The sequence below is a fragment of the Hypomesus transpacificus genome, chromosome 12, assembly GCF_021917145.1.
Source record: "Hypomesus transpacificus isolate Combined female chromosome 12, fHypTra1, whole genome shotgun sequence".
Classification (NCBI taxonomy): domain Eukaryota; kingdom Metazoa; phylum Chordata; class Actinopteri; order Osmeriformes; family Osmeridae; genus Hypomesus; species Hypomesus transpacificus.
In genome coordinates, this window is record NC_061071.1 from 7,453,884 (window position 1) to 7,478,349 (window position 24,466).

Consider the following 24,466-nt stretch of genomic DNA (forward strand, 5'->3'; position numbering starts at 1 on the left):
CGAGGTCAGGCAACAGTCGTCGTGTACGACAAAATGAGAAGCTCTCCGTTTCCTCCTACGAGGAAGCCGTCCGATTCTTCATCCTGTCAGCTACTGTGGGTCGAAGGCAAGTGTGGACTCCTTCTGTCAGTTCCTCCTCACCTCACCTGGAATTCATGATCAATATCATATTATAAACCCCCACAGACCCCCCATTTCCCCCCCGCCCCCCCATCCCATGCAGACATCCAGAGACACAAACACCGCTGAAAAAACCCTCCCTTAAACGTCACCCCTGCATGAATCCTATCCATTCAGTGTCCTGGAGCGAAGAACGATATTTTTAGCACAACAGACTTGACATCTCGGATCCAAACCTCGAACTCGGATCCTCTCTCTGTCCCGTTAGTCTTGTCATTCTTATCTAATTTCCCCTCATATCTCTCCCCCCCCCCCTCACTCCTCCCTTCCCGTCACCCCTCCCATTCATCTCCGTCACTGCCTTCTTTGCCAGTCTCTTTTATCATGGCCTTCACTTTCTTTCTTTCCCAGGCCAGCCCCAGCTCATCTGTGTCATCCATCCATCCATCCCTCCATCCAAACTCCTGGGATTCTCCAGCACGCAGATCATTCATTTTTCCTCGAACGTCTGATGAAAATGACGACTCACCAATCTCAAATTCAAATGTAATTTGCTTCTGAGACAGTCAAGGTGAGTCCCAACCTGTCCTCTCCTCTGCTCCATAGACGCAGCGTGTCCAATGTCACACCAATGTCACATTGTCCGAGTCATATCACACAGCCTGTGTGAGATTGTACTGTAGCAGTGGGCAGTGGAACTTGTAGTTCGATGCCGAGTGTATTTACAGTATATGAATGGTCTGTGTTGTTTGACCCAGTTATCTGAGAGAGAGACACAAACAAGCTGTATTGACATGCTGGCTAGCGGATATTTTCATTTGTTATCAGCTGAACATGTACATTATGTCCTGCTGAGAAGTGTACAACTCATTGAGGGGATGTGAATGGAACAAGTAAAATACAGTGAGTTGAGCACTGGGATGTGAGTCATCGTGACAAAAGAGATGCACCATTCCTTGGTTATTCCATCTCAGTCATTGTAGTTACAATGGTTGGTGATTATTTTCATTATTTTCCATCCACGCACAAACCACTGAAATAATTGAAGAGAGCCAGTGAAGCATGCTGGGGACAAATATTAGGTTTTGTTGGCCTGTTCTGCTGCGAGTGATGCTTGATGGCTTTTACAATTCCTCTGCCACAGGATTAGATACGAGAATATTTGTACGAACAAACACATTGTAATAGCAGAGCTCGTACGTTTTCCCTGATAAGGAACATTTCGGAGTTATATTGGTTTAGGATTACTTCAAACTTTTCAAAGAGATGTCTTTTAGATGGACTTTCAGATGGATGGCTTCAGACTACGGACATTGTCCCTAAACAGGGACTGGCAGTGTGACACAAATTGTCCTAAACTGTCACTCTGTCACTCGCGTCACTTTGCCCTGGTCTGAACCCGTCACATCAGCGATGACGGCCTGTATTCTCGTCCGATGACGGACCACTGGCACAGAGCATGATCACGTTTGCCGTGAAAGGGGACTGTTTCCCTTTTCAGACGTGGCACGACTGTCAGTGTCACCTGTGGACGGGTTCTGGCAAAGAATTCAAAGGAAGTCCATGGTGATTATCAGGCACCAATATCAGTGTGTTTCGGCTGTCTGACAGCTCTGGAATTATATCCCCTAGCTTTTTCCGAGCCTCATTTTCCAAACCTGATTAGCCATTATCTTCGCTTGGACTCAAGCACAGAGCGCACTTTCTCGGTGCACTGATAATGTGTGTGTATTCGTTGCATCCAGTCTGTCACTCCACATATACATACACACTCGTGGCAAATGTGGAGAAACACAGGGTAGAAAACGAGGACCCTAGATTTCTAGGAAAGACTGCCACTTACCCAGCTACAATCATCTTTTTGAAATGTCATTTCCAAATGAGCAATTCCCTTCCACAGTAAACGTCTGCTGGAGAGGACCACCACTGCAGGGTTCCTGCCATGGAGAGGCTGTTGAGTAAGGGCATGACAGTGTGTGCTCCTTTGGGACCCCGGACCATTATGGGGGTAATTCTCCCTCATCCAGTGGTACCTCAGGAAGCAGATGGAGAGAGCAGAGGTCAGGTGGCCCAGTCAGAAGACGTAGGAGGATAGCACTCGCTCTGGGCTCGGAACAGCGTCTCCCAGAGCGCTGAGTGTTGAATGCTCGCCCACGTGCCCCCCCCCCTCCGGGTCAACAGCCTGTTTCCTATCCCCTCTCCCTCGCGTTGTCTCTTGCGGTTTATCGGTGTCTCTCTCTCCCTCTATCACTCTATTTTTCCCTTTTTCTCTCTCACTCTCCACCTCTCTCCCTCTTCTCTGACCCTAACAATGTGGGTGTTCGGTGAGTCTCTCTCTGTCACTCTCTCTCTTTCTCTCTCTTTCTCTCTCACACACACACACACACTATGTGTTTCTCTCTCCTTCTTCTCTGACCCTGTTGAAGTGGGGGTGTTTGGGGAGTGTTGCAGCCCCATTGAGGCCCACCTTCCCAGTAGAACACCTCTCTCAGAATCCCATTACACCCCCCGCAGGCTCCCAGCATGCACTTCTCTGGCCACACTCAGCTCTTTAGCCTCCATTCTGCTGAGCACAGACGCACGTTTCTCCCCTCCCCCTCCCTCAGCCCGTCGCCCCTGTCGCCCCCCACCCCCTGTTTTTTCTTTTTCCATCATCCGTCGCTCTCCCCCTCTATCTCCTCCCCTCCTCCTCCTCCTCCATCGCTCTGTCTACCTACGTCTCATTATCCCTTAACTGTCTCACTTATTCTCTTTCTAGATTTCCCTTCACTCCATCTCTCTCCAACTTTCAGATGCTTTTCTTCCACATTGATCTCCTTCGTGCGTCTCTCTGCACTTTCCTTGTCCTCCTCTCCTTTCTTTTCTTTTCTTTCTTTTTTTCCGTGTCTCTCTGTATTCAGCACCCACCATCTCCTTTCTTCGGAACATTTGATTGTGGTACTCATTATCACAGGTAGGTATTCCAAAGGAGATCCGTCAGATCGTTCTGACTTCTATACGCACACGTCGCCTGCCTCAGAGAGACAGTGAGGTTGAGTCTGTGGATTGGCCGGCTCACACCGGAAGCCACATCAGGGCCAACGCTGCATGATCCTTGAAGTGCTCTCCGGCACACTCTGGGAAACATTGACCCCGCTAACTACAAATGATTGTTGCCTCCAGTATCAATGGGTTGCCATGGTGAAAGTATACGCAGGCTTGAGGATGGAAATGGAAAAAAAGCTATGTTTAACTCGGCACAACCTGCCCATGCACTGTGCATGTGCGCTGTGAAGCTCTTCTACTGCCTGGCACCCCAGTGGTGGAATCAACTCCCCACCTCCATCAGAGACACGGACTGTCTCTCCACCTTCAAGAGAAGGCTCAAGACGCACTTGTTCCGGGAGTACAATGGTACTTAGGAATGGTTTGCTGAACCCAACGCTAGTTTCCTCAAGGATCACAATGACTCTTGCTTAGACTGTTGCTCTTGTTGGTTAGTGGTAGCTGGTTTAAACTGTTGTATTCTATTTTAGTTAATCCTATTTTTTTTTATTGCTTTCCTACAGGTACACCTGCACTTAGAGATGTGTTAATGTTTTAATGTTGTGTAATTTAACTTGTTTAACTACATGCTCTTAAGGTTTCTTCCCTTTAGCACTATTTTTTGGTTGTTCACAATATGTACTTCTTGTTTTTGACTACCCGCAATGCTGTGGGGCTATCTTGTTGTTATTATCAGTGACCTATGCACTTTGTAAAGCTCTCTCTTGGAAGTCGCTTTGGATAAAAGCCTCTGCTAAATGAATAAATGTAAATGTAAATGCATGTGGTGTGTGTGTGTGTGTGTGTGTGGTATTGTCAAATTATGACCTCACATAACCAGTCCCGACTTCCGCCGCGCAATCACTTCAAGGAGAAATTGACCGCGTTGGGAATGCAGACCACAAGAGGGAAAAAGACACATTTATATCAAAACCAAGTTTGCCTGGGTGTCAAAGGGCAGTCTCTGAGTTATGGAAACCATGGTCATCGTAATGTATCAAGTAGAACATGTAAGCCGGTATTATCGGTCATGTTAGGATAGCTCATATCACGGGCTGTACTGCCCTCTGCAGGAAGGTGACGGAACATGCAGACTTGGAGACGGGAGACTGGAAGAACTGAGGCACAAAGACAAACACACAAAGATGCATTATTGAGTCAATTCTGAGTCACGTTGATTCATGTCCATGGATATGAAAGGTTCACTAACCAAAATAGGGTTTTTCTGTGGCTGTCTCTCAAGGCCGTAGCCATGGAGTCAACATTGGGGGGGACAAATTAATTTTTTTATGATAATTTCTGACAGCGTGCGTGGTTGCCTGTCGTAGCATAGCACATTTATATGTTTATATCAATATATTGGGGGTGACATTTTGACCAGATTTGAATATTGGGGGGGATGAATATGTGTGTCCCCCAATATCTATTATGATTACGGCCTTGCTGTCTCTCTACCGCTGGGTGGTGTGGAGAGGTTGTGGGTGCTAGGCAGTTCAGCGTGCTTCTTCATATTAGACTCAAGAGGAATCACTGGAGAGTCATTGACAAGGTTTTTTTCTGCTACCTCATATCTCCAATTTTTTTTTACAGGTTAGCGAGGTGTTTAGTTGAAGTTAATGTTTTTTTAGGTTAGGGATTTATGTGATGATAATGATGAGCAGCCCACCCGGGGTTGGGGGTTATGTGACACAAGGTATTCTTCTGGTTTTTGGAAACACTGGAACGTATGTCTATTGGCTTTTGTGTGTTTTAATCCCTGGGGTCGTGTGAAATGCTTTGGTCAACATATTTCTGTAAGTTTGTCCTTGTATTGTACTTGAATATTTGTTTTTTTGATTTGGTCCTTTGTGTCTGAAACGAAGTTACAATGAATTGAATAGTAAAAGTACACTTATCACACCATGTTGCCATCTAACAAATACCATATTTGAATGTGTCATTGTTTGAGGTACACATCATTAACCATGCAAAACTAATGGTGTTGTGTCAGTCAAACAAAAACGATTGTAGCAAAGCTGCATTTCTTTGTATTTTTGAAAGTAATGTGGAACTGAGAAAGTGTCAAATCATTTTAATCTGTGACGAATCACTGAATGCAGACATGCTGTCTACGCTAACCTATCACCCTGTTCATTTTTCGTTTACGTCTCTCATTCACACACTTTGAACATTTCATCACATTGCGTCGCTGTGGATGTTTGTTGGACTGAGGTGTGACAGGGTACAAACAAGGGTAATAAAATGGCGCAACCCCCTATTTGGTTTAACCCCCCCACCCCCTCCTTCCCTCCCTCCCCCCCTTCCTCCCTCCCTCCCACTCTCCCCCCCCTCCCCTCCCCTCCCACCCTCACCTCCCCTCCCATCCCCTGCCATCCTCCTCTTCCCTTCCACCACCTGCTTCAATGCTTTATGTGGGGAGCAGGTTCCTATTTACCTTCAGAATTTCCAGCTGTGCGATGTGATGGCATTACTGGTTCCCAATGTGTTGGCTCTTCTACTCATTCCAGGTACTGTATTTGTATTTTCCATGGTATGGATGAATTGCTGAAAACAAAACAACAAACAGGGATTTATATTTGTACTTGACGACAACTTGATGAATAGGAGTTAATGTTTTTTTTTGGTTCATTCCCATGTTATTGTCTGCTTCCTCTCAGTAAATGCGCCGTTTGTTCATTTCTCGAAACAGTAGGCTGTGCTTGTATATCTTTCCCTCAACGCAAGACAGGATGTGACGGGGAGCACAGTCATATCTTTCTTACTTTGCTTTCCAAATTCTTTTTATATATATTTATATATATATATCTGTGGAACTGAGAAAGTGTCATATCGTTTTAATCCGTGATGAATGAATGCAGACAGCATGCTGTATACGCTAACCTATCACCCTGTTCATATGTATATATTCATGTTTTAGGTAATCTATACTCCTTTACAGCCTGTTTCTGGTATCTGTTGTTTATTTACTTTATCTCACTGGTTTCATGTAAAGTTGGATTTCATTTCAGCTGTGCTCCCTCTGGCTCCACCCCTTCACGTGAAGATGGACTCCTGCAACATGGGAGCCATATTGCAGTGGGATGCCCCCGCTCGTCCGCACAGCAGCCTGACATACACTGCCAAGTTCAAGTGGGTGTTGGTTCCTCTTTGGCAGTGATCCCTTAAGGAACTCCACACAGGAGAGGGAAGTTGTAGAATAATAGGACCATAATCAAGGCTATTCATATGAGCGTGTCTACGGGAACACAATGGTTCCTCTGAATACTGAACATGTTTGTAATGCACCAGCACACCCACATGCTGGCATGTACGTGGACAGGCACACGCCTACACACACATACACACACACACACACTGTTTGTGTACCATACAGACAGGGTGGGCCGAGCAATGTAGTGTCAAAAGAAAATAGTGAGTTATGTGTTGCTTTTGATCTTGTTTATCACAAAGGATGCTTGGGAAAAATACAACTGAACACATTGTGTGTCAGAGCATTAAGGAGCACCAGTGTGATTTTGGTCAGCTTCCCAGTTACCATGGTCACTATACGTGCAGTGTGAGAACTGAACAAGGAGGAACAATGTCCAAATGGGAAGACCTTGAATTCACAATTGACCGCATGAGTGAGTACGAACATTTATTAGGATATCTTTTTTTGTTGTTGCCATGGCTCTTATTGTTCTTTGGCTGACTTCCTGATACACTTCCTTGGATCTTCCCAGCTATCATTGGTCCCCCGTCAGTGACTTTGAAGTCCAAAGGTGGGGCGATAGAGGTGAACATCCAGGACCCAGTTCTGAAGATCTCATCGTTGAGAGAAGTGTACACGAAAGTGAGCTACCACATCAGATACTGGAGCAAGGAGCATCCTGAAGATGGCCAGAATACACAGACTGTATGTGATTAAAGTACAGATATGTCAATGACTTAACATCCCTCCCTTCCTCCCTTTGTATCTCTCTGTCTCTCTCTCTCTCTGTCTCTCTCTCTCTGATATGGAAACTATGCTTGCTACATTGTGTTGGTATTTAACCTGTCTATATCTGCTCTCTCTCTCTCATACACACACACCAACTATTATCCGCTGTCTTCCTCTGCCAGATGTCTCAGTGTCGTCTTCTGAGACCCCTGGTGCCAAACACCGAATACTGCATCAAAGTCCAAGTGTTCATACATTATTATGACATCAAGGGGCAGGACAGTAACGCCACGTGTGAGATGAGTTCTGTCACAGGTGAGCTGGCAGGATGAAGGACGTTTCACATATCGAATGTCGTTAAGCTCCTCTCTCTCTCTCTCTCTCTCTCTCTCTCTCTCTCTCTCTCTCTCTCTCTCTCTCTCTCTCTCTCTCTCTCTCTCTCTCTCTCTCTCTCTCTCTCTCTCAGTCACTTCCTGTATTTCCCACACACGCAAACACACTTCCCACTTTTCAAACGTCCTCTCTTTGTGTCACAGTTGCCCCTCCCTTCAGTGGAAGACCTCGTTGTCCTCCCTCTTTCCCTGATCAAACACGGCATGACACTGTCCGCTATGTTTTGCCCATAAGTACAGTGTGACCATGGGACTGCACGACACGACCCTGTTTCTGTCCCCCAGCTGCTGTAGATGCCGAGCACAAGTGGTCTGGGAAGCTGGTGGGGAGTTTGCTGGCGGTGTCCGTGGCTCTACCCCTGCTGCTGCTGCTCCTCTGGTCCTCTTTCAAAGGGAGACGCTTCCTCAACCCCAAAGAGCCTCTGCCGGAACGTTTCAAACAGGTGATTTCATAGCTGAGAAGGAGCGGTCGGCGGTCGGCGACCCATCCGTCCAATCAGAGCACTGCAACGGGAGTCAGGTGGCTGAGCGGTTAGGGCAGGTGTTTTCAACTGGTTTTGTCCCAGGGACCACCATTCTTACTAGAAAGTTATCCGTGGCCCACTGATGTGCCTGCGCGCGCGTGCCTACGTGTGTGTGTGTGTGTACGTGCATGTGGATAGAAGGAAGTTTTAACAATTTGGTTTTACATGTATCTTTAATTTAGAAAGCTCAAACAAATCTAGATATATCTACTTAAAAACCTCAAACAATATACATAGAATGTGAACATTTTAAATATGTGTACGTGAGATTCTGAACAATTCTGAAAAATACGTGTAAAAAACTACAAAAACGGTTGATTTTAGTGCTAAACAATTGAAAATGATTTAATTATTATTAAATTAAATTGCAGTTTGTAGTTGTACAAGTAGTTGTTGGTCAAGCCCCAGGCCGGTTTCATCACCTTTAAATTATTTTAGACATACTTTTCTTATTTTGGATATTTTCACGATATTCAAGAGTAATCTGGAAATGTGTTGAAATATCATAGCAAATGTATAAAATAGAATAAAATCAATGGTGGACTGCGATGCCGCCGTGGACCACCAGGGGTCCGCGGACCACCGGGTGAAAACCCCTGGGTTAGGAAATCGGGCTAGTCAACAGAAGGTTGCTGGTTTGATTCCCGGCCATACCAAATGACGTTGTGTCCTTGGGCAAGGCACTTCATCTTACTTTCCTCGGGGGGCAATGTCCCTGTACTTAGTGTAAGTCGCTCTGGATAAGAGCGTCTGCTAAATGACTAAATGTAAATGTAACGCAGGGTAGGATCCCATCCGGGTGGAATGGTAGTGTGTCGTCGACTGATTCCATCTGTTTTCCCTCCCCCTGCAGCACCTGTGTGACTGTCCCGCTGCCCCGCCGCCCCCGTTGGAGAAGTTTGACCTGGTCTGTGGACTCTGTGAAGAACCTCGCTACCGCGCACTGACCGACCCCCGAGGGTCCGAGGAGAGCCCAGCTGTGGAGGACTACGGCGCTTCCCAGGAGATGTCAGGATACTACAATATCATAGAACGACTCGTTTTCGAAGGGCCTTATCAAAATACCACCATAGACATTTAGTCATGAGTCAAGTCAGATGAAAGGAAGGGATATGTCGTCAGCGGTCTTTAATTGTTAATATCTGACACCAACTGCTTGAACCTTATTCATTTGACATTTAGAGTTTTGATTTTGGCATTTGTATGTTGTTACTGTTTCATGATTTATATTTCTTCCATATTTGGCCTGAACTGGTTTTGGTTTAAAGGATCATGGTAATTGTTTGATTCAGTGAGCGGCTCTAATATCTTCATGTTTACAGATAATACAACAACCACAGCAAAACATGAATAAAGTTCTTCTTAAAAAACCTTCACATTCAATGTACACGCCATCTCTTCAAACTTCGATTTGTGTCTGGGATACTTTTTTTTACCTTGAGCATGATCTCTTTGTCATCTTCTCTTTTTTGCCAAGAGGGAGGCAGAGCGCCATCGTTTTCTTCTCATTCTTTCGTGTAACCACAGCATACAATGTCAGTTCCTGTGCAGGGTTGTAAGATTGCCCAAGACTCACTTAAAGTTAGACTGCTCAAGACTGACTCAGAGAAAGATACGGTAAACCGTGTGGTTTTCATGTAGCGGGGACGAACCAGCACAGAAAGAGTTCAGGTATGGTGGTCAAACACAGACGCCTACTCATAGACACGAGGAGGCACGTAGGAGACTTTTTAGATGCTGGTGTGTGGTGTGCTGATGCAGATATGACGGCGTTAGTAGCTAGCATTCTTCTCTCTTCAGTTTTTCTATTTCAGTCTGGAGTGTGAACACGTGTTTGCTAATGGCTGAACGTCCTGGGCCTCCTTCATGGATATGTGTGGTTGTGATGTCCATTTTTCTGGGCACAGGTTAGTACTTTCATTCCTTGATCAATCTGAATGTGTGTGCAGCATATACAAACCAAACAATGCTCATGCTGGAATTAAATCCAATTTAGACAATGGTATGATGGCTGTATATACAAAATTGTAGGTACACAAGAAAATTACATAAGCCTATTGTATATGTTTGTTTGTAAGGAGAAATTGCCTTTTGAAAAGAAATTGTAAGCTCCAGTCTGTACCTAACTTCTGAGGCTATTTCAACGTCTCGTTATCCTCTCCAGATGGCCTGCAGGTGAGGTACCGCAAAGCCTATCTCCTTGGGGTAGAGGGCCAGTCTCTGACGTTGACCTGCAATGTGGAGTATAACTTCACAATGTGCGGCCAACTTGACCTTTCCTGGTATCAACTGAAAGAAGGAAAACGATCTGGGCTCACTGATATCCAAAAGTACCTCACCACTGTCAATGAGACACACCTTGAACCCATCAGGCATAGACAGACTGTCACTGAATTCCTCCAACTGGCCCCTGAAGACCAAGGTCTCTTTCAGTGTGTTGCTCGTTGTGACAGTGAGGAAGCCATGGGACACTTCATCAACATTACCGTCAAAGGTAGGTGTGCCAGTCACTGGACTTACAGTACTGTCCACAAGGATGAACAAAACACGGTAGATTGTTGTGTTTTTCAGTGAAAGTGTACTGTGTCAGTGAACTACTTAACCCCTTGACTTCCAATGGTAATCTCTCTTGAATCCCTTCCCTTGCAGCTGCCCCCAAAGACAGTCAGCAGAGTGCAAACAATGGAGGCCTGAATAGAGGTCATGATACCAGCCTGACTCTATGGTCCCTTCTGCCTGTCTGGGGCTCACTCAAAGTAGTATACACATATATATAAAACACATTATGTATCTTAATTTATGTCTAAACTTATCTGTAGTGCTTCTAAAGTACTGTTTTGGAAAACACCATAGAAAGGGTGTTCTCACAACATCAAATATATTCTATTGTTCATTGGATTTGTGTTTTTCACTAGAGATCATACTAAATATTTCACAAAATTGTTTTACTCATAAATGTGTTGTATTTGTGGCTGGTCCATTGTGATTAGACTTGTGTTCTGCCAGATAAAAAGACATGAATGATGAGGCTTATTTTTGGACAGACACCCTCATCACCGATTCAACCTGAATGTATTTTTCTCATCTCATTTTAAGTTAGACATCATCAGACATAGGAGTTTTTCATGCGCCTCAATCTATGATGATCCTTTCCCTGCTCAAGAAATCACAACAAAGTTAAGCATCATCATTGTGTAAAGGAGCACTTGTTTGAGCTTTTGCTGATTAAAGTTGGTGTAACTGTGTTGCTGTCAGTTTCGACCTCTGTTTTCTTGCTCACTGACACAAGCCCACATTCTGTTTCCTCTCAGTCAATGTGCCGTTTGATCATTTTTCAACATGGTGGGCTCTGCAGATATCTCTTCACCACAACGCAGGACAGGAAACCACTTTTAGGGGGGAGCACAGTAGCAGAGTGGAGAAAAGGCAACTGATGTTACAGTAGATGCTCTAGTTACTGTTGGTTGGAGCGAAGTTTTAAATTCAACATATATTTCAATCTAGTATTTCTGCATTTTTCTGGAAGCAGAACAACATTTTATCAGTTGCTCAAGAGATTGCTTCATGAACGCACATGAAATGAAAGAAAGGTATCTGGAAAGAAACAGAAAAGCCACGGACACCATAGAATGCAGGACCAGAGAAGGATGTACTGTGGCTTGTTATGCCCCTGTGAGGTGAAGACAGAGGGCCAGTTGTACTGTAGTCTAACCCCACCATTACACAAACCAGGATTTTCATGTTAACACATTCCTTCAACACAATGGCACAAGCTAATGAGATTGAGCGAATGTTGATCAGATGGAAGTATTTGCATAAGTGAATTATAATTGGTGCAGTATAAGTATAATAGGTATTATCAATAAATCTTACCTTAGCTAGTTCGCCTCATCGAGAGATATATGTCCTCTTCGCCTTGATCATTCCTGACAATATCAGCACGATATTGTCAGAAATGATTTGACCCTGAAAATACTACAAAAAGAAATGAGACTATGAAGCACCCCTATGGTTCGACTGAGCTAAAGATTTTAAATCCCTTAACTATCTCAAATGTAAAAGACGTTACTAACCGGGTAGAAGGGGTTTTATTATTCATATTATTTGTATTACTCTTATGATGATATTGTGTGCATATTCTCCATCCATTGCTCTTGCTGATTGTATTTATTGATTTCATGAGCATTCTGAACTGCAAATCCTGTAAATGAGAAACAATAATTAATAAATCTTACTTACTTACCTAGTTATTAATATCGTATAATAATCAATATAGTGACAGAAAGAACACTTGAACAGGTGAGGTGAACCAGGAACTCTCCCTACCAACCTTTACCAAAGTCTTTACATAATTGTGGCGGTTGACAAAAATGTAATTTGTAATAATCGTCAATCATCAATATCAATTTTGCAGATGTAAATGAAGAAGCACTGTCCCTAATATATAAGACCTTCATCAGCTTTTTGATTAACCACATCCGTCTGAAGAACAGTCCATGCCTTTGTGTCATTGTGCCTGTCACTCTTTCACTCTCACATGCAAACAACAGGTGCTATAACTGTAGTCATGTTCAATAATTATTTTGGTAAATTCTTCATTGGAATCATCCTTCTTCATTTGGGTATGAAAACTAAAGGTACACATTTATGGTTTCTTAAACTTCAAGGCTCTTTTTACTCAAGCTTGTTAAACTTAACTTTGTCAAACTACAATGGTTTAGATCTTTCCTTATAGTTTACTATTGTAAAGAAAGTAGGTTTGTATTGGTTACAGTATTTGCAACACAGGTATATTGGCATTAGATTTAGAAATTCATTATCCTTAGATCTATTGAAGGGTGGTGAGCAAATGTTTTAAGTAATGAGTTCAAATATCCATTCTTGTACGCAAAAACACAGAGGAGTTCAATGATCATACAGTGTATGGGATTTATTATAATTTATGAAAATGATTTCCAGGACAAGAAGCTGACTGTTTACCACATGTTAGAGTACATCGGAATACAGTTATGAACGCTTCATCTGGAGAGGATCTGAGGATGGAGTGCCCCGTTCACTTCTGCAGCGACGCACAACCAGTGATCTCATGGTGTAAACTGGATGATTCAAATAACTGCAGTCCTTTCAATCGATCTGCTCGGACTGAAACCCACTGGCAGAATTTGACATACAACACAGGGATCTCATTTCTGAATATGAAAGATGTATCTACAAACGATACAGGTCAATACAGGTGTCAATATAGATCTGACCTGAGTCATAGCATCAAGATCATAGTCTCAGGTAAGCAGTTTCCTGTTTCACATAACTAACAAGGGCAACAAATGCAGCTATTAGCATGAATGAAACCCCCTAGTATTAAAGTTACTGGGTAGCTGTTCTTGTGTTTCAGAGAGAGCAGACATCACCACAACTTTGTATGAGAAGACAGAAAAAAGTAAGACAGAGGAGTGCTCTCTGTCCCACTGGAGACAGAAAGAGTTAATTCCTGCATGTACATAAACATAAAACTATATCTATACTGTACAATATATGTATGTCCTGTTTCTTTAATCCACATCCCTAAAGTTCACTAACTTGATTTGTACTTGGTAAGTAAGAGGGTTTTTATTATATAATACAATTGCAGGTAATGCAGTTAAACAGAATGGGTACAATCTAGCTGATGGTGAGACTTCAGAATCCTCTGTTCTACACCCCTGTGTGGACCAGGCATTCTTCATAACCTTGAGTCCAAACTATCTTTACATGCACTTTAAAAAACATACACCTGAGATAGTTAAATTATCCAGTTTTGACTCTGCTTTGTCTGTTCCCTCAGAAATACTTCATGACATAGTGAACGTTGCATGGATAGTCTTATTCACGGTACTCACTGTGGTCTGCATGGTTCTGTTTGGGTGTTGGGCACTGAGGGATAAAGGTACAGTACAGTATTACTATAAAGTCTCATATTTCATCTCTCAAACAAAGCAAACTCCTACCAGCACCTCTATTCATGAATAAACCCTGAATAGAAGCCTTATACTGGGTTACCTAAAACAGCTCCATTAGTAAATCAGGATTGCTGTAGTCCAAGTGTGTATGTTTTGCAAAATATCATATCCATTTGTAGAAAACTTGTTTAGGGTTTCATTTGTAATGTAAAACACCACTTATGTTTATTTATGTTGTTTTGTGTTGCCATTAAATCTGGTGGCATGGCACTTTCCTCAACGTGTCTGTGACCTGCAGGTAAAACCTGTAGTGCCCCTGTCCCACCACTGGAAGGCACTGCCATGCAGGCTATGAGTGGAACTCCTGAAGTTCAGTCTATCATTGAGAGGGCAGTGGAGACTGACTCGCTGACTGGCATTGATGAAGATTATGTGAATGATGTTTGATTGGTGAAGCTGATGTAATGTAAACTTGTTGGATAAATCTTTTTTGGGGGGTGTATCTTTTCTACTCTGCCTTTCAATGACATGTTGAAATACGTAACTGAAATGTCATAAAATATCAATAAATGAATGATATCCTTTGTTCATGAAAGACAACCTTGTAAACTTTGTTCACTTTGTATATAGCTGTTTGGCAGAATATACATTAATATATGATACATGCATAGCCATAACCTAATTATAAACTCTTCAAGAGTGCTTTTAGATGTACGTGTGTGTGTGTGTATTTACAACCAGATGAAACTCCATCCACTGTAGAGCCATGGAGGTAAGTCCACAACACACCTCTTCAGCTTTAGAAAAGATAGTAGATAGATTAGAGATGGGAGATAATTCCCTCTGATGAAGGGAAACTAAGCCTATGGGGCACTCTTCGACCAAGACAGACACCACACAGACTCTGTGCTTCAGTCTGTCTGGGCCTGAACCTGTTTCAGTCCATTCTGGCCACTGACTAGTCCCAAGTCACAGTGTTGTGACTGACACATTCTTTGTTATCAGTGGTCTTGAAATATGAATACAGTAGGCTGTAGTAAAAATGACTATAGAGTAGAAACTTACAGTAACAGTCAGGACTTGGACTGATGATGCCATGATGTTGTTTCCCACTTTCCCATTTTACCACTGGGTGGCGTTGTGTCTCCTAGTTCCCATGCTAAAACATACTCACTAAAGAGTGTGCACGTGCATGTGTGTGTGTGTGTGTGCGTGTGAGTGAGAGAGAGACAGAGACAGAGAGAGACAGAGAGAGAGAGAGAGAGAGAGAGAGAGAGAGAGAGAGAGAGAGAGAGAGAGAGAGAGAGAGAGAGAGAGAGAGAGAGAGAGATGAGCACTAGTTTACCTCCTCTTTGCCATCAGAAGAGCGCAACTCACTGTCCTCTTTGAAAGTGATGCCAGTGCACTCAGGATGCCACGCGTGGGTTTAATTATTTTTCACATTATAAATGGACCGGCCTTTTTCTCTTGCCTATTTTTTTAATCGTTACTCTGTATGTGCGAATATTCCTTATGTTTTAGTTGACTTTCTTTCAGTTGCACGTTAAAACGAAGTATGTAAAAAGGTTTTGCGCCTCAAACCTAATATTGTTTCAATTCATTGTCAAACAACAATGGCTTCACAAACGTCGAATGACAGTGTGCCTGAATTCCTGGACTGTCTACGAGAACAAAGCAACTCATCCTCAAACATGAGCCTGAAAGTTACCAACACCACCTGTAGCAATGCGTCTGCTGTTTTAAGATCCCCAACTCCGCTGCAGAAAGGTAGGCTTATTCACGCGTACACAAGCGGTTTAGTTTGCAGCGCAGGTGGATGCATTCCATCGTGTATTTCCGTTTGGTGAGATTCCAGCTCTGCGGGACTATGGTTGTTTGTTAAGATTAGATCTGGGGCGTCCCAAGAAACCATAGGGTCTAAACGCTAACCACGGATCATGAAGCAATAATACTGTTATGGATGGAGAAAAAGAAAAGGGGTGAATTTCAGAGTCGTAGTTTGACTTTGGTTGGATCTCAGTTTTTGATACGGCAATATTGTAGAGTGCGCATTGGTTCTATTACCCAGAACTGGTTAGTGTAATTATTTAATGTGAAGTCTGAGCAGGGCTGTGGTTGCCTGTTCCTGGGAAGCTACCCTCCTTTCAGCTTTTCTCTCCAACTCAGTTGTAACTAACCTAATTTAGATTATGAAGCAGCTAATTATTAGAATTGGTCGCGCTACATTTGTGTTGGAGTGAAAACCTCGAGGTTGGTTGCTCCACAGAAACGGGATTAGGCAGCCCATCTATCAATGGATAGACATTTTACATTTGGCAACAGTAACTGAGTACCTCATCAAGGTACTGCCCTGGCTTCTGCACAGTCTGGCAAAATGGTATTAAAGAGCCCCAGGATGACAGGATGAAATATACTGTGTAAGAAAGTTGGTGGGCTGTCCGTGTAATTGGTGCTGGAACAGTATCAGGATTGAGACCCGTCCTGAATAATTCATTTGAAATCAAAGAGTTAGTGCCTCCCTTCTCTTCATCCCTATCCTTATTTGTGACACTGCAACATTTTTCGTGGCGTTGACAACCCTTTGGAAGTGACCATTCTCTCCCAGGAATGGCTGCATCGTCACCATTTCTGCACATTCATATCACTGTACTCCTCATTGTCACCTTCTTTATGTTTGCATCTAATCATCAGCACCAACACAATCATCAAAATGTGCACCAACCAAAGAATAGCCCTCGCCATCACCCTTTCCAACCATCGTCATCATCTTCGATACCAAATGGTTGCCATTTATTCATGTTATTCGCGTCATGGTAGCCCTAATCGTACACTGAGGCATTAGGGAAAATAGAGATCTTCAGCCGTCTTCGACTGAACTTTGACTTGTTTTACTTTGATTCGAGCGGTAATGGGGACATCTGAAGGAATTCTGTACCCTTTCTGTTGGTGTCAGATAAGAGATCCTCTTTCTGATCTCACAAAGCCACAGATAAAGCCCCTTCTATCTGGAATAAATGGAAAGCGATTGTCCTCAGGCCGTAGGAGAATAGAGGACTGGCGAGAGGAATGCAGCTGTTTCTCTGTACCAGAGAAGCCCTGAGCTGCACAATCATGAAATGCAGTACAGGGCGAGGAGATCTACAATGCAATCTGGAATTGTGTGTATATCATTTTTATTGGGAGGCACACCCATCCTCTGAGGTGACTACCCTACGCCCTAGATGGGCTGATTATCAAAGTACGCCATCAGGATGGGTAGAATAGCTATATTTGGATGACAGGAGGTCTTCCGCGTCAGAAGCACAGGTGTGCGTGACGGCATATCCCTCGCAGTCCAGTAAAGTATACTTAGCCCTTCGATTTATCCTCGAAAAGCTTGTTACTGGGGAAGTTGGGTAATCAGTATGCAGCAATAGGTGGTTGACAGTAATTACAAGGTGCAGTGACCACAGGTGTGTAACGGTCTTCGACTCACTCGGAACAGAAAAAAGAGAGCCATGAGGTGCCCCCGGTGATGCAAAGCTGCCGTGCTGTTGGGGGCGTCTGCGTCAGTCGTGGACAGCCTCCCTGCAGGATCAACCGTTGCTCTCTGATACGGTTCATGTCAGGAAGGCCTGCTAAAATGGACCAGGGGGGAGAGATGGAAACGGGATGAGATTGCTTTCTGTTATTGTGTAAAATTGATTGAAGAAAAGTGAAATACAGCAAGACACGGTTCCGTTGTAATTGTTTGTCCCACTGCGACGTGAAACAAACCGCAAGTCAAGGATCCGTGGCTGCTGTCGAGTAATCATGGATCATGTTGAGTCTCCTGCAAACGTGTACGTGTGGTCCCATGAACATAACTGCCTGTTTACAAATGTACATATTGATCGTTGACCTTGGGTCAATAAAGCTTGGGTGTATAAGTGCATTAAGGACATGTCAAGAACACTGCTGTTTCAAAAATGTTTAAGAAGACCAAATTGGATAATTAGACCAGAAACTGATAACCAGATTTGAAACTGATAATCAGACCCTAAAGGTATTCCCAAGGGCCAATGATAGCCCCAAGCAGTTGACACCTCTGCTAGACTAATTGGCTTGATTTATGCCCTCTGCTTCATCTATGTTATTTTACAAGCACAATCAAATGATTAATTATCATTTTTTTTGGCAGGGTCATGCATCACTGTGTAGTGCTAGACACAATTCCACTAATCACATTGGTGTTTTTTGTTTGTTTATTTTGGCCAATTCTGTTTAGACTAATTCAATGACAGTTCTCACCCATGGATGAATTGCTTTAAAACAAGAACAGAAGTCAGCACTTGAAAAATGTGTCTAATTACACATGCGAGGGGGTGCTGAGAGATGGTTCCTCAGGAGCAAGTATTCGTTTTTTCCCACTGACGCCGTTCCCTGACTAGAATAACAATGCGGGCAATATTGGTATGTTCAAATTTATCGTTACAATTTGAGTAATAGCTCGAAGTTTAGAATTAGATAGATTAGCAATTACAACTTGTTTGGCTTACTGCCAACAAACCTCGCCATGGTGGATTCCCAATATGTCTCAGAAGTTGGAGGGCGTTGGAGGGCCCCAACAAACCACAAACCTCTCAGGGCTTCTCCAAGGAGCTAGCCCTTGTCAGTGGCTCAATGGTTTGGAGGATGGCAGTGGACGGATGACAGAGTGAGTGGTATTGCGGATGAGGGCTGAACTCGGCGTTGACCCTGGTCTCCCCGCTCATCCCTTCTCTTAATCACCCTGTCCTAGCAGCTCGGCACATGGCCAGCGATGACCCTGTCCCGTCACATCCTCGCAGCCTCAAAGCCGGACGCTGCGACAGCGATGTCGGAGCAATCCTCCGGGGGCCCCGCGGCCGTCTCCCGCGGTGACGCTCATCTCGCTGCTGACGAGCGCGGACACCGCGGCTGATTGTGCCCCCCCCCCCCCCCCCATGTTGACTCTGTTTTTTCCGTTCACGCGGCTGCTTGATTAACATAGGTCCCCCCCCCCCCCCTTTACCCAACCATCCCTCTGTCTCTCCATCCTTCTCTATCTCTCCCCCCCCCCCATTTCTCAGAGATGCGGATCTTTCTCTACTCCCTCATCTTTCTGCTGAGCGTCTTCGGGAACCTGCTCATCATCTCCGTCCTGGTCCTGAACAAGCGCATGCGCACCGTCACCAACTGCTTCCTGCTGTCGCTGGCGCTCAGCGACCTGATGATGGCCGTCTTCTGCATGCCCTTCACCCTCATCCCCAACATCCTGGAGGACTTCATCTTCGGAGCCGCCATGTGCAAGATCGTCACCTACTTCATGGGTAAGATCAGGGGGTTTGGTCCCCCTCCGCGTCGTGGGGTATGGGGGGTGTGCGGGTTGCGAGGCCGCGGGCGAGGGTTCAGGTCTGTGTTTACTGTTAGCTGTGAGCAAGAGCACATAGGCGGGAAAGTGAGGATGGAAGAGAGGGAGAGAGAGAGGGAGGGAGTGTGTGAGAGAGAAAATAAAGACATAAATAAAGACATTGTTGGAGAGATTAAGGAAAGAGAACAAAGAGATTCACTATCCACCCCTTGTGAGAGTCTCACAGAATCAGTCATCTTGTATTTTCCAGGGATTTGCTAGATGTTTCCCAGTTAAGGCTTCTGTCTTGAGCAGTGTATGTCTGCGGTGTTTGGATTCTGTTCACCGCTTTCATCTTATGAGCAGTTGGACCCTTAACCTTCATTTCATCTCTAAAATAGAAGCCCTTTGGCGATCAGGCCAAACCAATCAATGCACAGGACCATTATGACTCTCCTCGACAATTGATTTTGGTGCGTAGCCTGAGAAAAGTCATCAATTGTTGTCTGACCATTTCACCACCAGCCAGCTACGCTGTAGTCAGTAGATATTCGTGTAGGACATTGTTTTTCGATCTATTATTTAGTGTGTGTGTTCGTGCTCGCTGGGAACATGACTGAGCATGAGCTGCAGTCATATTCCTTCATCAAACTTCTTTATATTCCTCGAAGATCGATGTGACTCCGTCCAGTCACATACCACCCTACTTTCACGAGTACATGGCTACAGAAGTGGACTTTAATGTATGCTTGCAAATGCAGTTCAACTGCAAGGAAACTATCTTTGCTCTCAGAGGAGTCTAAGCAGCAAGCAAAGTGCTTAAACTTCGCAAGCTCCACTGTTCTCTTGAACTTCATTGTCATTGTCAGCCAACTCGCGGAAAAGGAAAGATTAAACCACCGTGTCTGTTGTTTTTTTTTCCACACACGCTGTATAATCTATGGGAGAAGAATGAATGGGGCACAGAATAGATTAAGAAGGATTTCTCAAGAGGGAATGTATCGTTAATGATGAAGTTTAGTTGGCTGACCTTTTGGTGAGTCAGCAAGATGTGAGGCATTGCTGTTGTCCTCCACTCGGGCACTGCGACAGCACCAAAAGGAGGCAGCAGGCCAATACTCACTGAAGTAGATACAGGGCAGCCGGCCTTCCATCTTCTGCCCTTTTGTACTCAAGACTTCCTGACATTCAAACCCACTCGACAATAAGGAAAAGTCCAGTGTAGGGAGATGGAAAACATTTTGGAAGCAGCACAATCTCTCTGAAGTCGAAGGACATTTTACAAGGGGTGATCCCATGAGGGAGGGTTTTGTACACTGGCAGATGTCTGGAGCTTAAAACAATGTTTTTGAGATAACTTTACGAGGGGAAAAGGGAGATTTGTATGAAGACTGTAGCACTGCTGTTGTCTTTAACTAGAACACTGCAGTGAATTGGGGAAAGCTCTTAGAAATACCTGATAATTCAAGACCCGGACGACTTAACATTCCTGTCTGTTTCTCAAGAATAAAACGTTTTCTACTGCAAAGAAGACCAATTCATGTGAACCGGTGTGTGTGTGTTCCTGATAGTGGGCCAGGGATTGGGCTCATGGATATTTTAGAGTGGAGAGGATTAGCAAGGTGATTTCATTGGAGTGGTGGGTTGTGGGTAATGGCTGCTTGTCGAGCCCAGGTATGCATCTTATTAACGTTATTTGTCTCCGTAAATGACTTCCTACGAGACTGCTCATTGAAGGCGCTCGCACACGGCAGATCATGCATATTCATATTATGTAAACACAGGCTTGGCTGGGGGGGGTTCAGTCGAACACAGTTGGGACTAGGTTTTCGAGGTTTGAATAGAAAACAGAGATCAACCACCGTGTGAATATCCATGTGTTCAAAACGAATCCCCATTCCGTGACTCCAGGACTTGATGATGAGGTGGAGAGACACATTCCAACCCCCACTTTAGTGTGAGGTAGGAAGGAGTGACTCTCCAAACACCCAGGAAGATGGGACCACTGCTGACACTGTTGTTTCGTTAATCCTCTGCGTATTGACTTGATCCAGCCCTAACATCCTCCTCCTCCCTCCTGTCCTCCTCAGGGATATCAGTCAGTATCTCCACCTTCAGCCTGGTGGCCATCGCTATCGAGCGCTACAGCGCCATCTGCAATCCCCTCAAGTCCCGCTCCTGGCAGACCCGTTCCCACGCCTACCGGGTCATCGCCGCCACATGGGCCCTGTCGCTGGTCATCATGGTGCCCTATCCAGTGTTCAGCGTCCTCAGGGCGTTCCCCAAGGCGGACAGGACCATGGGCCACATGTGCCGTCTGACCTGGCCCAGTGGAGAGGTGGAGCAGGCATGGTGAGGAAAGACCTTCAGGGTCCTTGTTTCTTGTTGAATGGCCGCTTTCTTCTGTTAAAGCTTGTGCCAAAGCTTTGCTGCTGTGCACTCTCATTGGAGCCAATATTGTTTTCAATTATTCTTTCCATTTATTTGGCCTGTTGATGTCCGATTCATTGAAGATGTATTCCCCGTAAATATTAATTATTCCCTCAGGTACATCTATAGAGTGTTTGGAAAAGAGTTGCGTTCGATTGGATTGCATGTGTGGTTTGAGGCAATGGAGTTTGTAAGATAATTCTCCTCTAAGGACTTTACTCAGGTCTGAAATGAGGAACACCAATTTCCCATTCCTGTATATTTCCATTTACGGAAACTCTTGTATCAGGTAAAGTCTGCTCCAGTTAGTTCGTTTTGGCCACATTGGACTTTCCATAACATATATGTTTCCATTATATAAACTACTGTGAGATGGAGGACCAGAGCAATTAAACCGAGATGGATACTCTCAGAGGAATCTTCTTGGAAGCAGTGTAGACCTTTCTCCTCTCTATATTCTTCCTTTTCGGGTCAAGGGCTACACTTCGAGACTTTGCTGTCAGGGCACTGTCTGTCAAACCCAGTGCAATACACGAAGGAAGAGTCAGGGAGAGAGAAAGAGAGAGAGAGGGAACAAGACATTGGAGAATTGCCAAAGTCCAGTTAATTAGTGCGATTGGAAAATAGAGTTGGCCTTCAAAGAAACCATGAATGGTTTGTTGTTTGATCCCGGGTCGATACTGCATGATGACTTTCAGCCGCTTCTCTCTGTCTCTTAGACAGGTTTTTCTTCGGCAAATCACAGCGAAGTGGATGGGCGTCCTTTCTGAGTGCGGCTTTCATGTTGTATACTGTACCCAGTGTTATTATCCGCATTCAAAGAAGCGGATATAATGTTGTCACTGCGAACGCTCGCTCCTGTGTTCGACACATGCCCCTCAACCCCTCGGAGCCTACTGCTGACGCCAGTCATGATCTGGATCAAAAGATCCCTCCAGACCTCACTGGGGTTTCCATCCTGTCTGTGTACCACTTCCTGTTGCTACATTTAGTCGTCAGAATTAGCGACGCCATCAAATGCTCCGCAGGATGAAAAGAATTTGGGATGAGAGGCTGTTAGTAAGAGGCTCCCTAACTGCTAAAGGGTGCCGGGAGATGAAAGGGCTGGCCGAGGAAGGCGTTCAGAAAGACACCCACACGGCCATTAGAATATCACAGAGGTCTTCCTCTCCTCAGTAATACCCATAATGTCGCCAGGGTTACACGACAGGGAGCGTCTGTCATTGTTTGAAACGGCGGAATCGTGCGTGGTGATCAAAAGATTAAGAACGGCTATAAAAAGCCAGTAAGATCAAAGTGACTGCTTTGTGGGGTGTTCTATTAATCTTTTTTTAATTTATTTGTAATGTATTTTTTACTCCCGGTCTTCCTCAGGTACATGCTCCTTCTGTTTATCCTGTTTTTCATCCCCGGGTTGGTGATGATCGTAGCCTACGGTCTGATCTCCAGAGAGCTGTATCGGGGGATTCAGTTTGAGCTGGGACAGAACCGAGAGGCAATGGGTGAGATACAAATCCAATCATTTCCTTGTGTACTGCTACTGTGGTGCCGCGAAAAAAAGGGGCACCGTCGATGAGAATATTAGCTTTTTTGATGACGCTTTTCCGCACAAACGCCCCCCCGCTCCACAGGCCTGAAGAACTGCGCCAACAACAACAACTCCTCGGTCGCCGACGGGAACGAGGACGACGACGGTTGCTACATCCAGGTCGCCAAGCAGCCGCCGGCGGTGGAGCTTTCCACCCTCACCGCCACCGCCAACGGCGGCACGGGCCCCTCGTCCAAGGCGAAGGCCGAGCGCCCTCGCACCAACACCTCGGAGGCCAAGCTGGTGGCCAAGAAGCGGGTGATCCGCATGCTGATCGTCATCGTGGTGCTGTTCTTTCTGTGCTGGATGCCCCTGTACACCGCCAACACGTGGAAGGCCTTTGACCTGAACTCGGCCCAGCGAGCCCTCTCGGGGGCGCCCATCTCCTTCATCCACCTGCTGTCCTACTCCTCGGCCTGCGTCAACCCCATCATCTACTGCTTCATGAACACGCGCTTCCGCAAGGCGCTGCTCGCCACCTTCGCCCGCTGCTGCCCCCGCGGGCCGGCGCCCTGCTGCTGTGGGAGGAGGTGCGGCCGGGGGCGGGGCCGCGGGGGCATGGGCCGGGACGGGGAGGACGAGGCCACGCAGACGATGGGCGCCTCCGTGTCCCGGTTCAGCTACACCACAGTGAGCACGGCCGGGCAGTGAGGAGGGAGGATGGACGCGGGGGGGGGGGGGGGGGGGGGGGGTTGGGGTGTGGGGGGGCGAGGGGGGGAGGGAGTGGGAGGGGGGAGGGAGGGAGGGAGGGAGTGGGGGTAGCGGGGGTTCAAAGGCAGAGGTGGGCAAGGAATGGAAATGTTGGAGTGACTAAAAGGGTGACGGAGCTGGACATGACATCAGGCCGTGGTTACCAAGGTGACGTGGCGTATTTCATTTGATTTTTCTTGTGTCTGAAAAATCCAGAGGTTAAAGCGCCTCATTGAAACCTTTGAATATAAATTGGCTTTTATCTGTTGCTTATTGATGTGGTCTTTGAATTGCGAGCTACTGGCTTTTTCAGCTGCGTGCAAAACTGTTTTATTGATGATTACTGTAAGTAAATATTTATGATTTCATCACGTGGCAGTTTAGGAGAGCCAAACTGTAGCATGGGTGGTAAGGTCATGTTCCAACCACAGCTTTAGGAGACAACTCCAAACAGTATGCCTGCTACAGCCTTACTATGGGAAACACATCACAGACAATATACTGGATCCTCAAT

General features: G+C 45.2%; 3 protein-coding genes and 1 long non-coding RNA gene across 8 annotated transcripts; all 4 read left to right on the plus strand.

The window, feature by feature from the left end:
- The first annotated feature begins 4,673 nt into the window (after positions 1–4,673).
- LOC124474985 (interleukin-10 receptor subunit beta-like) lies at positions 4,674–9,355 on the plus strand. 3 transcript variants are annotated; one of them, XM_047031469.1, is made up of 8 exons: positions 4,674–4,937; positions 5,567–5,651; positions 6,153–6,273; positions 6,595–6,767; positions 6,867–7,039; positions 7,246–7,378; positions 7,741–7,898; positions 8,833–9,355. In XM_047031469.1, exons 2-8 carry the CDS (start codon positions 5,606–5,608, stop codon positions 9,058–9,060), a joined length of 1,032 nt encoding a protein of 343 aa, XP_046887425.1. In that variant the 5' UTR covers positions 4,674–4,937; positions 5,567–5,605; the 3' UTR covers positions 9,061–9,355. The 3 variants fall into 3 exon arrangements, with proteins under 3 accessions (XP_046887425.1, XP_046887426.1, XP_046887424.1); XM_047031470.1 differs by lacking the exon at positions 5,567–5,651; XM_047031468.1 differs by lacking the exon at positions 4,674–4,937 and having other exon boundaries at positions 5,537–5,651.
- A 112-nt stretch (positions 9,356–9,467) lies between these two features.
- On the plus strand, positions 9,468–11,223 carry LOC124474987. 2 transcript variants are annotated; one of them, XR_006956869.1, is made up of 4 exons: positions 9,468–9,650; positions 9,780–9,886; positions 10,144–10,473; positions 10,629–11,223. It is a non-coding gene; the product is annotated as an uncharacterized LOC124474987 (long non-coding RNA). The 2 variants fall into 2 exon arrangements; XR_006956868.1 differs by having other exon boundaries at positions 9,468–9,886.
- A 1,296-nt stretch (positions 11,224–12,519) lies between these two features.
- LOC124474774 (B- and T-lymphocyte attenuator-like) lies at positions 12,520–14,499 on the plus strand. 2 transcript variants are annotated; one of them, XM_047031190.1, is made up of 6 exons: positions 12,520–12,616; positions 12,939–13,262; positions 13,372–13,416; positions 13,609–13,647; positions 13,801–13,902; positions 14,214–14,499. In XM_047031190.1, exons 1-6 carry the CDS (start codon positions 12,547–12,549, stop codon positions 14,360–14,362), a joined length of 729 nt encoding a protein of 242 aa, XP_046887146.1. In that variant the 5' UTR covers positions 12,520–12,546; the 3' UTR covers positions 14,363–14,499. The 2 variants fall into 2 exon arrangements, with proteins under 2 accessions (XP_046887146.1, XP_046887147.1); XM_047031191.1 differs by lacking the exon at positions 13,609–13,647.
- A 781-nt stretch (positions 14,500–15,280) lies between these two features.
- Positions 15,281–23,926, plus strand: cckbra (cholecystokinin B receptor a). The gene is made up of 5 exons (XM_047031572.1): positions 15,281–15,682; positions 18,985–19,224; positions 21,335–21,596; positions 23,049–23,176; positions 23,306–23,926. The coding sequence occupies exons 1-5, from the start codon at positions 15,529–15,531 to the stop codon at positions 23,911–23,913; spliced, it is 1,392 nt and encodes a 463-aa protein (XP_046887528.1). The 5' UTR covers positions 15,281–15,528; the 3' UTR covers positions 23,914–23,926.
- Positions 23,927–24,466: the final 540 nt, after the last annotated feature.